Below are 15,916 nucleotides of genomic sequence, written 5' to 3'. Positions count from 1 at the left end.
TAAATAGAAGTTTTATAAAATTTCCTTTAAAGTTTAACTCGAAAAAGAAGATTAAGAGCAAGAATACAGTATCATTCCATAAAATAAAGAACAAAGCAACTCTCCAAAGCAATAGCAAATTCCATTGTGGGCAAACTATAGATGGCTCTTATAAACTACTGGGCTGTACTAATTTTGTTCAAATTGGCAAACAAGGATATTCCATCGCCACCATCACCTTTTTTATAAAAAAGCAAATAATAGCCAAAATTGATCAATCTTTGATTTTTTATAAAGATACAGCTTGAAAAAATGTTGGCAAACTGAGTAACACCCAAAATCCTGAAGATTTCACAATTTGCTCTTAACCTAAAATTTTGCTTTGACGCATAATACACCTTCCTGAAACAATTCTACAATACATAAATAATTCCAAACACTGAAAAATGTTTGCTAAAATAAAATTGGGATGTTTATTACTTTTTCTACTGGTAGCAATGAAAATCACTAGAAATTATACTTTTGTTCTTTTCAATGATCTGCTTAAAAAATCAAGCTTTTTTAAATAATTGGCATAGAAGATAAAATCATTTTTAAATCTTCAAAATACTTAAGATACTATAAGATAGAAATATTGATTTTTTTTCATTAATGATGAGAAGAAAAGAGATTCAGTTTAATCAAGATCTGACATTTATAAATTTTAAGTATTTAACTGAGCTGGAAGATTGAATGAAAGATTAATTATAACAATTACAGGTAGAGAATAGCATTTGTCCATTTTCTAGGTTCATTATGGCAGTTATCTACCCAAAGAACCAACAGGAGTGCTCAGATCCAATGTCAAATAATGGAATTTGGGCAAGTGCTCTGAACACCGCTTTTATTTAGTATGCACCACATGCATATGATGCAGGTAGGGAGAGTTTATGAATCCATGCATTAAAGACAAGACAGACTGGTACTATTGCCAAACGTGCACTGAGTCAGTGAGAAAGTTGCTCAAGGTTCTTTATACTTAATGGTTTCCATGAAGATAAGTGCAGAAGCAGAAATGTATGCACATCCCAAAGCATCTTCTTCATTTGGTTTCCTGTGCTTTCTTTGCATTCTGCTTTTCTTTTGCCTAGAAATTAAAGATAGCATACAATAACATCTTAAAAGTATGTTTCAGTTCATATTAAAATGTGTCTAAGAGGACATTCTTCGCTTGAGATACACTGTTTATGTCTAAAGCATTATCTTTTATAATTTGAGACTCACAACAAACTCCTCCTGGACAATTAGTGATTCTTTGTCCTCAATAAAAAAAGGATCATATTTGGTTTGCAGTTATTTCTTACTTGAAGTTGAAAATGTATTATTATAATGGTAATAATTTTAAGATAAAAAATTACTCATTCCATAAAGTCATATTCATTCATAACTATTTCACAACAATATATTTACATATCTGTCCATTTCTCATACACATGAGTATAAGAAAAATCCTATATTGATTTCTGCATATTTGAATAAATGAGTTTAACATAATAGTTTAAATGAGTTTAAGTTAACTAAAGGATCACATACCTGGAATGTTGATAAACCTCACTAATATGACTCAAAAAACATTTTCAAGAGTTGTTCACTTGAAGCTCATAACAAGTATAAAGCTTGAACACAGTAATTCTATTTCACTTTTTAGCAGATGAGGCCAGAGCTAACAAGTGTTATCAAACTAATAACCTGGGAACCGTGTCAAAATGCAGACTGACTCAGTAAAATGCCCAAGGATCTAAATTTCTAACAAACTCTCAGGTGATACCAATTCTGCTGGCCCTCAGGTGACACTTAGAGAAGCAAGATTTTACAAGACTAGAATATAATGCTCTTTCCACTATGGCACTTGAATCAGAAAGGAACAAGTAAATTAAGCTCTTGCTGCTGCTGCATCGCTTCAGTCGTGTCCGACTCTGTGCGACCCCACTGACGGCAGCCCATCAGGCTCCCCCGTCCCTGGGATTCTCCAGGCAAGAGTACTGGAGTGGGGTGCCATTGCCTTCTCCAATGCATGAAAGTGAAAAGTGAAAGTGAAGTCATTCAGTAGTGTCCGACTCTTAGCAGCCCCATGGACTGTAGCCTGCCAGGCTCCCCCATCCATGGCATTTTCCAGGCAAGAGTTCTGAAGTAGGGTGCCATTGCTTTCTCCAATTAAACCCTTGATATTATACAATTAAGGAAAAAACCTTCCTTGATTAGAACTACAATCTTTTTTTATACTGCATTAGGTAATAAAATTATTATACAACTGTATGATAAAACAGCGCTATGCCTTACAATATATTAAGAGTAAATATGTTGTATGTACCATATAGTTTTTTACATTGTATATGTAAACATTTTCATTAAAAAGAATAATTTGTAATTTGATGCATATGATTTCTCAAAGGAGTTTTCTGTTTCCAAATAATAAAAACACAATTCCATTTTTGATGTAACTGGGAAATAAAAATGTGTACTTCTTTTTTTAATGATGTCTGAATACACAGGTACCTTACTAGGATTAATAAGAATGAATTAACTAAACTGGTTAATAACAAATTTTACAACATAATTAAGCAAAGACATGCAGAGTATCCATTCATGTATTAAAATATATAATTCAGATAAAACTAAAGATAAGTTAAATAAAATAAGTTAAAAATAATTATATACCTTGACCAATAAGATCTCATTTAATCCCCAAGAATGTGAACTAAGTATGATTCCCAAATTATACATGAGGAAAAGATTCTATAGTAAAATAAATAACTTGCCTAAAAGCAACAGCTAATAATAAGTAACATTTCTGAGATTTAAACCAAAAGTTTGTTTTCTGGCCTTGATTGAAAAATAAAAAATACTGAATTTCAAAATAGCATTAAAAAAATGTTCACAGTTCAGAAATATGTTCCTTCTATTTAGTGTGCTATTGAGATATTAAAAATTGTTGACTCAAGTCAGATAATTCTGTAATCATAGGTATTAACATAGATATTATTGTAAACAACTGAACTATGTTCTACCTTGTTTCTATTAAGGGCTAGAAAAAGTAAATTCTGTATATCAGTTATTTATTACCAATTGAATTATAATGTCTTTGTAAAATCTGGACAAAATTCAATACTGTGAGGTTGCTCTGACTCCCCCACAGTAACAAAATCTATGATTTTAAATTATGGTAGGTATTGGTGGTTGCTAAAAACCTGAGACAGAAAATGATTCAGAAACACATATAAAAGTTAGGATAAAATTTTTAAAGAATTATAAGTATATGTGAATAAGTAAAAGTTTCACAAGTGAAATGTTAATCTGCTGATTTTATTTCATAGTTTAAGGAACAGATTTGATGTATGGCACAAGAAATTTTATAACTATACATTTTTATATTACCTCCTGAGCAGTTTTTATTTAACATACACTCAATGAACTCATCAGATAAGAACAGAAGCTTCACAGAACAAGAACACTTATTAGGCAAGATCTTAAACTAATTCATTAAAGGCATAGGCCCTTGGGAGTATCAAAGTCTGCACTCTTTATTATTTTGTAAAATGAACAGATTTTCACAGCTTAAATATTTCCAAGCCATCACAGGCAGTAAGTAAATGCTGCTGTTCTCAGAAATCTGATCCTGGACAGCTTTATCTCTTAGCAACACAGCCAAGAGTAGCCACACCTTCCTGTTCAGTTCCTTCCACCCCTTCCACACTTCATCCCTAATTTTTCTTTCACTTGGCATTGCGGGGAAGAGGCGTGAGTTTCAATGTAATAATCCACTTCTGAACTCTACATGTAATTTCTTCTTAGAAGTGTTACTTATTTAATAAGTAATTTTCACTACTGAAATCTTTATATTGGATATAACTATAAAATTTAATCTTGATCTGTTTTTAATTTTTAACATTTGCAGTTATCAGCAGAAACTGATATTTCAATAAATATGATTTTTCAAAATAAGATGAACAAAAATATATTTGTACTAAAGAAGCTGATTCACTGGTAGAAATTAAGCATCTAATTCTAACAACAGATTTAAAAATTTGAGGTTGTGAAATTTTAAATGGCATAAAGTTAATATTTAGGAGCTACACTGTGCTTCCCCCAGAATCTCCAGCATGACTTTATTCTGGCACTTATCAGAATAATACTATACAGCACAGTACTATAATTATGTATTCCTACCCTCTCCCCAACTAGGTTACTTAAGACAGAGATGTGTCTTAATCATGCGTACATCTGTTGACTTTAACAGACCGCCTCAAATACAGTTTCAGTTAGATAAGTGTTGGATAATCAAAACATCTCAAAAACTTTAATCAAATAATGAATCTGAATTCCCTTCAGAATCTATGCACATAACAGATGGTGCATATATACAAGATTGTATCTCAATATTGCCTGTGCAGTATTATTAGTCAAAGAACAAGAAAGTCAGTAACTACTCTTTCAGTAAAACAAATACAAATGAAAAAAAGACTGGGTGGGTATTCCAATAACACTAGGCATTCATATACTGCCACCCTGTGTCCAAAATAATGTGAACTAAAGAATTATGGTTCTAATGCAAAAGCTCAAAGGCTGTTTTAACTGTACTTTAAAAAAACTATGGAAATATACTGTCATTAAAGTCAAATAAAAATGGTCCTATTCTTAAGTTGCACAAAAAAGTTTACTCACGGACCAATTTTAAAGCAAAATACATACATTTAAAATTTCTCTAAAGTATTTGTCTGGTCCCTGATAATATTTATCTATATTTAATACCTGATATATCATACAATTTGCCACAGCAGTCTATATTCTAGTATTTTCGACAGAGAAATATTTCACAGTGTTTCATGTAAAGAATATTAATATCTAGATACTCAGTTAATCAGGCAATCCTGAGGATTACAGCACCCTAATTGTTTCTAAGCCTTTAAAAATTAGTTTCGCATCTTGGACTTTTATGGTTTTTACTACCTTGAGATATATGAATAGAAAAAAATCTATATGGGTAAAGAGAAGATTTAGCAGTGTTCCTGCAACAATTTTACTTTTAATGCTAAAAGCTGAAGCATATGTTCAGGTGCTTCAGAATTCCTTGGTAATTCAAGCTTTCCTGGTAGCTCAGCTGGTAAAGAATCCGCCTGCCAATGCAGGAGACCGTGGTTCAATTCCTGGGTCAGGAAGTTCCCCTGGAAAAGGGATGGCTACCCACTGCAGTATCCTTGGGCTTCCCTGGTGGCTCATACAGTAAAGAATTCACCTGCAATACGGAAGACCTGGCTTTCATCTCTGGGTTGGGAAGATAACCTGGAGGAGGGCAACCCACTCCAATACTCTTGCCTAGAGAATCCCCATGGACAGAGTCTGGCGGGCTGCAGTCCATGGGGTCCCAAAGAATTGGACACACCTGAGCAACTAAGCACAGCACATAGCATGTTCAGGATCTATATAATAAAGTATACACAAAAACCTGAACACACATCTTGAATTATTCAGATTTCATGATGGCACCAAACAGTTGGGTTGAAATGTATCTGTGCTTCATGAACTTTAAAGTTAATAAGAAAAAACATCTACAATGTATTCTGGTCTTTAAGTTAACGGTTCAAAACTGTACTTCCCTAGTAGTGTCTTCTCAAAATGTGGTAAATAGACCAGCTTCATTAGAATCCCTGGGGAGAACTTATTACAGATTCCCTCCCTAAACCAGATTGTCTGGGGAGGGGCCAGGTACCAAGTGTTGTAAAGAGATCTCTGCTGTGTCACAGAAACCAATACAACATTGTAAAGCAACCATCCTCCAATCAAAAATAAATAAATAAATGAAAGAGTATCCAGTGGTCACTTTCATAAACACTGTATAAACTTAAAAAACAACTATACTTCATTTATTCAAAATTTTTCTTAAAGTGCATTATATGGAAGAAAAAAATCCTAGTAATCAGAATTTTTCACTAACCTATTGTAGTTTTCCCTTAGTGCAAAGGGTAATAGGTTGGGAATAAGGAAACCTATTTCTCAGGCTAGGTTATGCTTCTTCCCCCTTTCAATGCTCATTTTAGTTCTAAATTCTATGATAATTCAAATTTTTGCTAAATTAAATGGGAAACATTATTACTTTAATAATTAAAGTTAATTTGTTTTCAGCTACAGAAAGAAAGATGTTTTAAATTTCATTCTAATATAGCACAATCTGAATTCATAACATTAAGGATTCCGGAACGCTAAAGCAACAAAGCAATTCCTTATTTTTATTTTGCAATATGACACTGACCCAGCATTTCTCAAGCTGAAAAACAAGTAAGTAAAAGCAAAGCTTCAACAAATTTTATCTCTACTCAAGTCAAGTAACATTTTTTGGAGACTCTAAGTACTCACCAGTAAAAGACTTACCTTTTCTACTAGTGGTATTAACTGTTGGTGTTCTGCTAAAGTCTTTAACAATTCCATAATGAATGGCAGATAATTGTGCTTCCTTCTGATATTTTCAATCTGAAAACAAAACACACACCAAACCACACTATTTTCACTAAGCTTCTGATATTTTAATTTTTGGATCCAGATCAAAATAGAAATGAAAGAAAATCCTCCATTATCATAAAAAAAGCATTAGAAATAATGAGATTTCCATCACCGCTGAGAATAAAGATTAATTAAAATAAAATATGTGGAGAGAGTTCTCTGGGGTACAGCATCCTACTCTTGGCTTAGCAAACAACAGAGTCTTTTAAAAGTCTAATCTGAGATAATCTATGAAAACATAACTCATGAAAGCAAAGAAGGCCTACAAGATAAATTAATACTCCTGCTACTACACCTATACAAACAATAAGGCCACACTTAATAAGACCAGTTTTATTGTGTGATTAAGAACAATCTTTCTTTGATTATTTTTTACCAAAAAGGGAAAAGCTGTAGGGAAAAATCGGTGCTCCGGTGGGTAACTATGCATTGTCTATACTCTCCCAAGTTATGTGATTGCAGCCTGTCACTGTCTGGTAGAGGTTCAATTTACTTCCCTTTCCATAGGGAAAAAAAAAGTTACCATCTTCTGTAAATTCATTTCAGCATTCCTACAGTTCATATAAATTTGAGCTTCTTTGACTTCTCCTTTGAACTAGTTGTGACATCTTACAGATTTGCTCAATTAATGAAGTAAATAAAATTTTAGCATGTTCATTTTATATCTGGTCTGAGAATTCTTTTTGGCTAAATTCTTTGGCCCAATTTTTGAACAAAGCATTCTCAAACAAAGCAAACATGCTAAAACTCAGTGTTATACTTAAGGCAAATATGAAAAATTAGTTAATTATGTAACAACACTACACCAGAATACATAAATAGCAGGCAGTTTTTTAATACCACATAATAAGAGAAGGCAGGAGGAGAAGGGGACGACAGAGGATGAGATGGCTGGATGGCATCACCGACTCGATGGATGTGAGTTTGAGTGAACTATGGGGGTTGGTGATGGACAGGGAGGCCTGGCGTGCTGTGATTCATGGGGTTGCAAAGAGTAGGGCACAATTAAGCAACTGAACTGAACTGAAAAGAGAAGATAACATTCAAGCTTTCATCCCTTACTTTCCTGTCTCCATGAATTTGACCCTTCTTTTTCCTGTCTGGAACACTCTGCAGCCAGCTCCTACCACCTCCACCTAAAGAAATCCTACTTGCCCAGGGTCCATGTATTTTAACAATCACATTGTTGGCTGTTAAGTAGTAACAAAGCAGCATTCTCAGACTATGCTAAACAACAGAAAGAAGAACAATCCCTGCCCTCAACTGAGCTTCAGATGAAAAACTGCTTTTTCTACTGTGACAAACGTGACAGATCACCTAAGCACTGTTTCCAACACCCTACAAAATTAAGTTTCCTTCACTCTTCTCCATCTCTGAAAAAAGTTATCAGACAGACTGCAAATGAAGAAAAATGACATAATTGAAGATAGGCTTGCTTAGTATCTGACCCTGAGTTATACAATGGTTGACATAATTTAAAAATTTTTAAACCCTAAAAAAATTGGAAAGAAAATTTAAAAAATGAACCCAGGTATGTACCAAACTGGTAACAGAATGACACCAACAGAAAATTTTTTCAAGTGAATTTTAAAATATGCTAGTTCGATTGTACATTGAAAATGAAATATATCCTAAGGAAAAAAATTACGAGAATACTTCTCAGTTGTTAACACTACTGGCATTGCTATTCTGAACCTTTTTATACAGATAACACAGAGCAAGTAAGTAATTATGTTAATGCTGATAGAAACCAAGATTTTCAACTGAAAAGACAACAAATGCTTAACTTCAAATATAAAGCCCTTTAATCCCTAGCTTGAGTATTAACATGAATTCAAATTGTATTTTCTCTTCAAAGATAAAACAAGAAACAAGTAAAAATGTATTTCCTAGCTCTGAAAAGTCCTGGAAATAATGAAGAATCAATATCACTAAGCACCCTGAGCAACCAATGGTTGCTAATAGTTTCTAAACACCATTTCTCACCAAAAGCACTCAGGACTTCTTGAAAAAATGGCCAATTTCAAGTCTGCAGCAGGAAATGTACAAGACAAGAGTCCAAAACATCTTGTCATGCTAGGAAGCAAGGAAGCTATCAGACATGAAGATAGTCACATCCAAAGAACTTGGAAGACAGTCTGATGTGGCTCCTAACGGTCAAAGATGGGGTTAATTTGAGCATTAAAAATAACTGCAGTGAACATTAGCAACTGCTGCTGCTAAGTCTCTTCAGTCATGTTTGACTCTGCGCAACCCCCCATAGATGGCAGCCTACCAGGCTCCCCCATCCCTGGGATTCTCCAGGCAAGAACACTGGAGTGGGTTGCCATTTCCTTCTCCAATGCAAGAAAGTGAAAAGTGAAAGGGAAGTCACTCAGTCTTGTCCGACCCTTAGCGACCCCATGGACTGCAGCCTACCAGGCTCCTCCATCCATGGGATTTTCCAGGCAAGAGTACTGGAGTGGGGTGCCATTGCCTTCTCCGGAGCATTAGCAAAAGATGTGTTAAATATCTGTTCATCAAAATACTTGAAAAAAAAATTAAAAAGAAAGAAACCTTACTAGTTACCTCTGTATGGTGCCAGGCAGATCAACACATTCTGAAAACATGTAAGTGATGGGGAGAAGAGCAATCAAGCAGCAATATACCTTCACATCAAAATACACTACTCCATGTTACATTAAAGAACAAAAGAGAAACACTTACCTTGTATCTTTTTAATTTCTGTACTTCCTCTTCAATAAGCATCTGATTTTTGGCAACCTCTGACTGAATAGCACTTAACATATTACTGCCCTGGTCTGTATCCATGGGTTCCTCCTTGGGGATAAGAAAAAGAATAGCACACCCTAATAACTGAGGCTTAACTCTAAAACATTTTTAGATGATAAACATAGTACAGTCATTTTGCAATTTTTTTTTGAGTTGCAATTTTATTTTTTTTAATATAAATTTATTTATTTTAAATGCAGGTTAATTACTTTACAATATTGTATTGGTTTTGCCATACATCAACATGAATCCGCCACAGGTATACACGTTCCCCATCCTGAACCCCTCTTCCTCCTCCCTCCCTGTACCATCCCTCTGGATTGTCTCAGTGCACCAGCCCCAAGCATCCTGTATCATGCATTGAACCTGGACTGGTGATTCGTTTCATATATGATATTATACATATTTCAATGCCATTCTCCCAAATCATCCCACCCTCTCCCTCTCCCACAGAGTCCAAAAGACTGTTCTATACATCTGTGTCTCTTTTGCTGTCTCGCATACAGGGTTATCATTACCATCTTTCTAAATTCCATACATATGTGTTAGTACACTGTACTGGTGTTTTTCTTTCTGGCTTACTTCACTCTATATAATCGGCTCCAGTTTCATCCATCTCACCAGAACTGATTCAAATGTATTCTTTTGAATGGCTGAGTAATACTCCATTGTGTATATGTACCACAGCTTTCTTATCCATTCATCTGCTGATGGACATCTAGGTTGCTCCCATGTCCTGGCTATTATATACAGTGCTGCGATGAACATTGGGGTACATGTGTCTCTTTCAATTCTGGTTTCCTTAGTGTGTATGCCCAGCAGTGGGATTGCTGGGTCATAAGGCAGTTCTATTTCCAGTTTTTTAAGGAATCTCCACACTGTTCTCCATAGTGGCTGTACTAGTTTGCATTCCCACCAACAGTGTAAGAGGGTTCCCTTTTCTCCACACCCTCTCCAGCATTTATTGCTTGCAGACTTTTGGATCACAGCCATTCTGACTGGCATGAAATGGTACCTTATTGTGGTTTTGATTTGCATTTCTCTGATAATGAGTGATGTTGAGCATCTTTTCATGTGTTTGTTAGCCATCTGTATGTCTTCTTTGGAGAAATGTCTATTTAGTTCTTTGGCCCACTTTTTGCTTGGGTTGCTTATTTTTCTGGAATTGAGCTGCAGGAGTTGCTTGTATATTTTTGAGATTAGTTGTCAGTTGCTTCATTTGCTATTATTTTCTCCCATTCAGAAGGCTGTCTTTTCACCTTGCTTATAGTTTCCTTTGTTCTGCAGAAGCTTTTAAGTTTAATTAGGTCCCATTTGTTTATTTTTGCTTTTATTTCTAATATTCTGGGAGGTGGGTCATAGAGGATCCTGCTGTGATGTATGTCGGAGAGGGTTTTGCCTATGCTCTCCTCTAGGAGCTTTATAGTTTCTGGTCTTACATTTAGATCTTTAATCCATTTTGAGTTTATTTTTGTGTATGGTGTTAGAAAGTGTTCTAGTTTCATTCTTTTACAAGTGGTTGACCAGTTTTCTCAGCACCAAAGAGATTGTCTTTAATCCATTGTATATCCTTGCCTCCTTTGTCAAAGATAAGGTGTCCATAGGTGTGTGGATTTATCTCTGGGCTATTTTGTTCCATTGATCTATATTTCGTCTTTGTGCCAGTACCATACTGTCTTGATGACTGTGGCTTTGTAGTAGAGCCTGAAGTCAGGCAGGTTGATTCCTCCAGTTCCATTCTTTTTCTCAAGACTGCTTTGGCTATTCGAGGTTTTTTGTATTTCCATACAAACTGTGAAATTATTTGTTCTAGCTCTGTGAAAAATACCATTGGTAGCTTGATAGGAATTGCATTGAATCTATAAATTGCTTTGAGTAGCATACTCATTTTCATTATTTTGAGTCTTCCAATCCATGAACATGGTATATTTCTCCATCTATTACTGTCCTCTTTGATCTCTTTCACCAGTGTTTTATAGTTTTCTATATATAGGTCTTTAGTTTCTTTAGGTATATTCCTAAGTATTTTATTCTTTTTGTTGCAATGGTGAATGGAATTGCTTTCTTAATTTCTCTATTTTCTCATTATTAGTGTATAGGAATGCAAGGGATTTCTGTGTGTTGACTTTTTATTCTGCAACTTTACTATATTCATTGATTAGCTCTAGTTATTTTCTGGTGGAGTCTTTAAGGTTTTCTATGTAGAGGATCATGTCATTGGCAAACAGTGAGAGTTTTACTTCTTCTTTTCCAATTTGGATTCCTTTTCTTTTTCTGCTCTGATTGCTGTGGCCAAAACTTCCAGAACTATGTTGAATAGTAGTGGTGAGAGTGGGCACCCTTGTCTTGTTCCTGACTTTAGGGGAAATGCTTTCAATTTTTCACCATTGAGGATAATGTTTGCTTTGGGTTTGTCATATATAGCTTTTATTATGTTGAGGTATGTTCCTTCTATTCCTGCTTTCTGGAGAGTTTTTATCATAAATGGATGTTGAATTTTGTCAAAGGCTTTCTCTGCATCTATTGAGATAATCATATGGATTTTTTCAATTTGTTAATGTGGTGAATTACATTGATTGATTTGCAGATATTGAAGAATCCTTGCATCCCTGGGATAAAGCCCACTTGGTCATGGTGCATGATCTTTTTAATGTGTTGCTGGATTCTGATTGCTAGAATTTTGTTAAGGATTTTTGCATCTATGTTCATCAGTGATATTGGCCTATAGTTTTCTTTCCTTGTGGCATCTTTGTCAGGTTTTGGTATTAGGGTGAGTTTGGAAGTTTACCTTCCTCTGCAATTTTCTGGAAGAGTTTGAGTAGAATAGGTGTTAGCTCTTCTCTAAATTTTTGGTAGAATTCAGCTGTGAAGCCGTCTGGACCTGGGCTTCTGTTTGCTGGAAGATTTCTGATTATAATTTCAATTTCCGTGCTTGTGATGGGTCTGTTAAGATTTTCTATTTCTTCCTGGTTCAGTTTTGTAAAGTTGTACTTTTCTAAGAATTTGTCCATTTCTTCCATGTTGTCCATTTTTTGGCACATAATTGCTGATAGTAGTCTCTTATGATCCTTTGTATTTCTGTGTTGTCTGTTGTGATCTCTCCATTTTCATTTCTAATTTTATTGATTTGATTTTTCTCCCTTTGTTTCTTGATGAGTCTGACTAATGGTTTGTCAATTTTATTTATCCTTTCAAAGAACCAGCTTTTTGCTTTTTTGATTTTTGCTATGGTCTCTCTTTCTTTTGCATTTATTTCTGCCCTAATTGTTAAGGTTTCTTTCCTTCTACTAACCCCTTTCCTTCTACTAACTCTGGGGTTCTCCAATTCTTCCTTTTCTAGCTGCTTTAGGTGTCGAGTTAGGTTATTTATTTGACTTTTTTCTTGTTTCTTGAGGTATGCCTGTATCGCTAAGAACTTTCCCCTTAGCACTGCTTTTACAGTGTCCCAGGTTTTGGGTTTTTGTGTTTTCATTTTCATTCGTTTCTATGCATATTTTGATTTCTTTTTTGATTTCTTCTGTGATTTGTTGGTTATTCAGCAGCGTGTTGTTCAGCCTCCATATGTTGGAATTTTTAATAGTTTTTCTCCTGTAATTGAGATCTAATCTTAATGCATTGTGGTCAGAAAAGATGCTTGGAATGATTTCAATTTTTTTTAATTTACCAAGGCTAGATTTATGGCCCAGGATGTGATCTATCCTGGAGAAGGTTCCGTGTGCGCTTGAGAAAAAGGTGAAATTCATTGTTTTGGGGTGAAATGTCCTATAGATATCAATTAGGTCCAACTGGTCTATTGTGCCGTTTAAAGTTTGTGTTTCCTTGTTAATTTTCTGTTTAGTTGATCTATCCATAGGTGTGAGTGGGGTATTAAAATCTCCCACTATTATTGTGTTATTGTTAATTTCCCCTTTCATACTTGTTAGCATCTGTCTTACATATTGCGGTGCTCCTATGTTGGGTGCATATATATTTATAATTGTTGTATCTTCTTGGATTGATTCTTTGATCATTATGTAGTGTTCTTCTTTGTCTCTTTTCACAGCCTTTGTTTTAAAGTCTATTTTATCTGATATGAATATTGCTACTCCTGCTTTCTTTTGGTCTCTGTTTGCATGGAAAATCTTTTTCCAGCCCTTCACTTTCAGTCTGTATGTATCCATTGTTTTGAGGTGGGTCTCTTGTAGACAACATATATAGGGGTCTTGTTTTTGTATCCAGTCAGCCAGTCTTTGTCTTTTGATTTGGGCATTCAACCCAAATCAAAAGGTGATTATTGCTAAGTATGATCCCGTTGCCATTTACTTTATTGTTTTGGGTTCGAGTTTATATACTCTTTTTGTGTTTCCTGTCTAGAGAATATCCTTTAGCATTTGTTGGAGAGCTGGTTTGGTGGTGCTGAATTCTCTCAGCTTTTGCTTGTCTGTAGGGCTTTTGATTTCTCCTTCATATATGAATGAGATCCTTGCTGGGTACAGTAATCTGGGCTGTAGGTTATTTTCTTTCATCACTTTAAGTATGTCTTGCCATTCCCTCCTAGCTTGAAGAGTTTTTATTGAAAGATCAGCTGTTATCCTTATGGGAATCCCCTTGTGTGTTATTTGTTGTTTTTCCCTTGCTGCTTTTAATATTTGTTCTTTGTGTTTGGTCTTTGTTAATTTGATTAATATGTGTCTTGGGTTGTTTCACCTTGGGTTTATCCTGTTTGGGACTCTCTGGGTTTCTTGGACTTGGGTGATTATTTCCTTCCCCATTTTAGGGAAGTTTTCAACTATTATCTCCTCAAGTATTTTTTCATGGTCTTTCTGTCTTCTTCTTCTGGGACTCCTATGATTCAAATATTGGGGCGTTTAACACTGTCATGGAGGTCTCTGAGATTATCCTCATTTCTTTTAATTCGTTTTTCTTTTTTCCTCTCTGATTCATTTATTTCTACCATTCTATCTTCTACTTCACTAATCCTATCTTCTGCCTCCGTTATTCTACTATTTGTTGCCTCCAGAGTGTTTGATCTCATTTATTGCATTATTCATTATATATTGACTCTTTTTTATTTCTTCTAGGTCCTTGTTAAACCTTTCTTGCATCTTCTCAATCCCTGTCTCCAGGCCATTTATCTGTGATTCCATTTTGATTTCAAGATTTTGGATCATTTTCACTATCATTATTCAGAATTCTTTATCAGGTAGATTCCCTATCTCTTCCTCTTTTGTTTGGTTTGGTGGGCATTTATCCTGTTCCTTTACCTGCTGGGTATTCCTCTGTCTCTTCATCTTGTTTATATTGCTGAGTTTGGGGTGTCCTTTCTGTATTCTGGCAGTTTGTGGAGTTCTCTTTATTGTGGAGTTTCCTCACTGTGGTTGGGGTTGTACAGGTGGCTTGTCAAGGTTTCTTGGTTAGGGAAGCTTGTGTCGGTGTTCTGGTGGGTGGAGCTGGATTTCTTCTCTCTGGAGTGCAATGAAGTGTCCAGTAATGAGTTATGAGATGTCAGTGGTTTTGGAGTAACTTTGGGCAGCCTGTATATTGGAGCTCAGGGCTGTGTTCTTGTGTTGCTGGAGAATTTGCGTGGTATGTCCTGCTCTGGAACTTGCTGGCCCTTGGTTGGTGCTTGGTTTCAGTGTAGGTATGGAGGCATTTGATAAGCTCCTGTCAATTAATGTTCCCAAGAGTCAGGAGTTCTCTGGTGTTCTCAGGGTTTTGACTTAAGCCTCCTGCTTCTGGTTTTCAGTCTTATTTTTACAGTAGTCTCAAGACTTCTCCTTCTATACAGCACCATTGATAAAACATCTCCTTTCGAAGACAATGGGCTGCTTTTCTGGGTTCCTGACGTCTTCTGCCAGCATTCAGAAGTTGTTTTGTGGAATTTACTCAGAGTTTAAATGTTCTTTTCATGAATTTGTGGGGGAGAAAGTGGTCTCCCTGTCGTATTCCTCTGCCATCTTAGGACCACCCCCCCATTTTGCAATTTTGATCTTAATATTGGTGATGGAATATCAGCTTAATAACTGTAATATTAAAGGATGAAAGAAATGCTTATTTAGAGCTTATAAGTAAGTATAAGAAATAGTATTTCCTCAAATTTTTGTGTTCTACAGTATGTATGAATTTTTAACTAAAAACCATCCATTGTATAATGTACTGAACTGTTACAATCTTCTGTTAGCTATAGAATAAATGTGCTTAAACATACTCAGGAAAATGTGATCAAAGAAATGTAAACAGAAGTCTTTGTCTATTACTAATTCTCTTTGCCAATCATATTTACTAGAAAGACAATCATTGTAAGGAATAATAAAGATTACATGTGACTCTAATGTGCCCAATTAATTCTGTAACAAATATATTCTAACTTGCTTATATAATAAAATTACAGTAAATAGTTCATTGTGAACACTTATTTAGTACATACTATTTGCCCGTCACTTTTTTGAAGTGGTTTGTATGTGTGTGTGTATATATATATATATATATACATATATATATATATATATATCTCAGTTATTTTTCACAACAACATTTAAGGTAAAGACTATTATTTTCACTTTACATGGAGAAACTGAGGCACGAAGAAATACATTCAAAATCATACTTTCACTAAGTGGCAAAGGCAGGAGCTAAATCTAGGAAGCCTGAC

General features: G+C 35.0%; 1 protein-coding gene across 6 annotated transcripts in view; it reads right to left on the bottom strand.

Moving 5' to 3' along the window:
- Positions 1-428: 428 nt before the first annotated feature.
- Positions 429-15,916, bottom strand: part of UCHL5 (ubiquitin C-terminal hydrolase L5) — a 47,527-nt gene continuing 32,039 nt past the window's right edge. For 3 of the 6 annotated variants that reach the window (XM_069544539.1, XM_069544543.1, XM_069544541.1), the window contains 3 exons: positions 9,220-9,333; positions 6,385-6,483; positions 429-1,105 (listed from right to left, as the gene is read on the bottom strand). In XM_069544539.1, coding sequence (XP_069400640.1) covers positions 1,061-1,105; positions 6,385-6,483; positions 9,220-9,333 — 258 coding nt within the window. In that variant the 3' untranslated portion in view covers positions 429-1,060. The remainder of the gene's footprint in view (positions 1,106-6,384; positions 6,484-9,219; positions 9,334-15,916) is intronic. The other 3 variants (XM_069544540.1, XM_069544544.1, XM_069544542.1) reach the window with 1 other exon arrangement.

The sequence above is a fragment of the Ovis canadensis genome, chromosome 12, assembly GCF_042477335.2.
Source record: "Ovis canadensis isolate MfBH-ARS-UI-01 breed Bighorn chromosome 12, ARS-UI_OviCan_v2, whole genome shotgun sequence".
NCBI classification, from domain to species: domain Eukaryota; kingdom Metazoa; phylum Chordata; class Mammalia; order Artiodactyla; family Bovidae; genus Ovis; species Ovis canadensis.
Note: the sequence above shows the minus strand (reverse complement) of the source record. Positions and strands in the feature narration are given on the sequence as shown.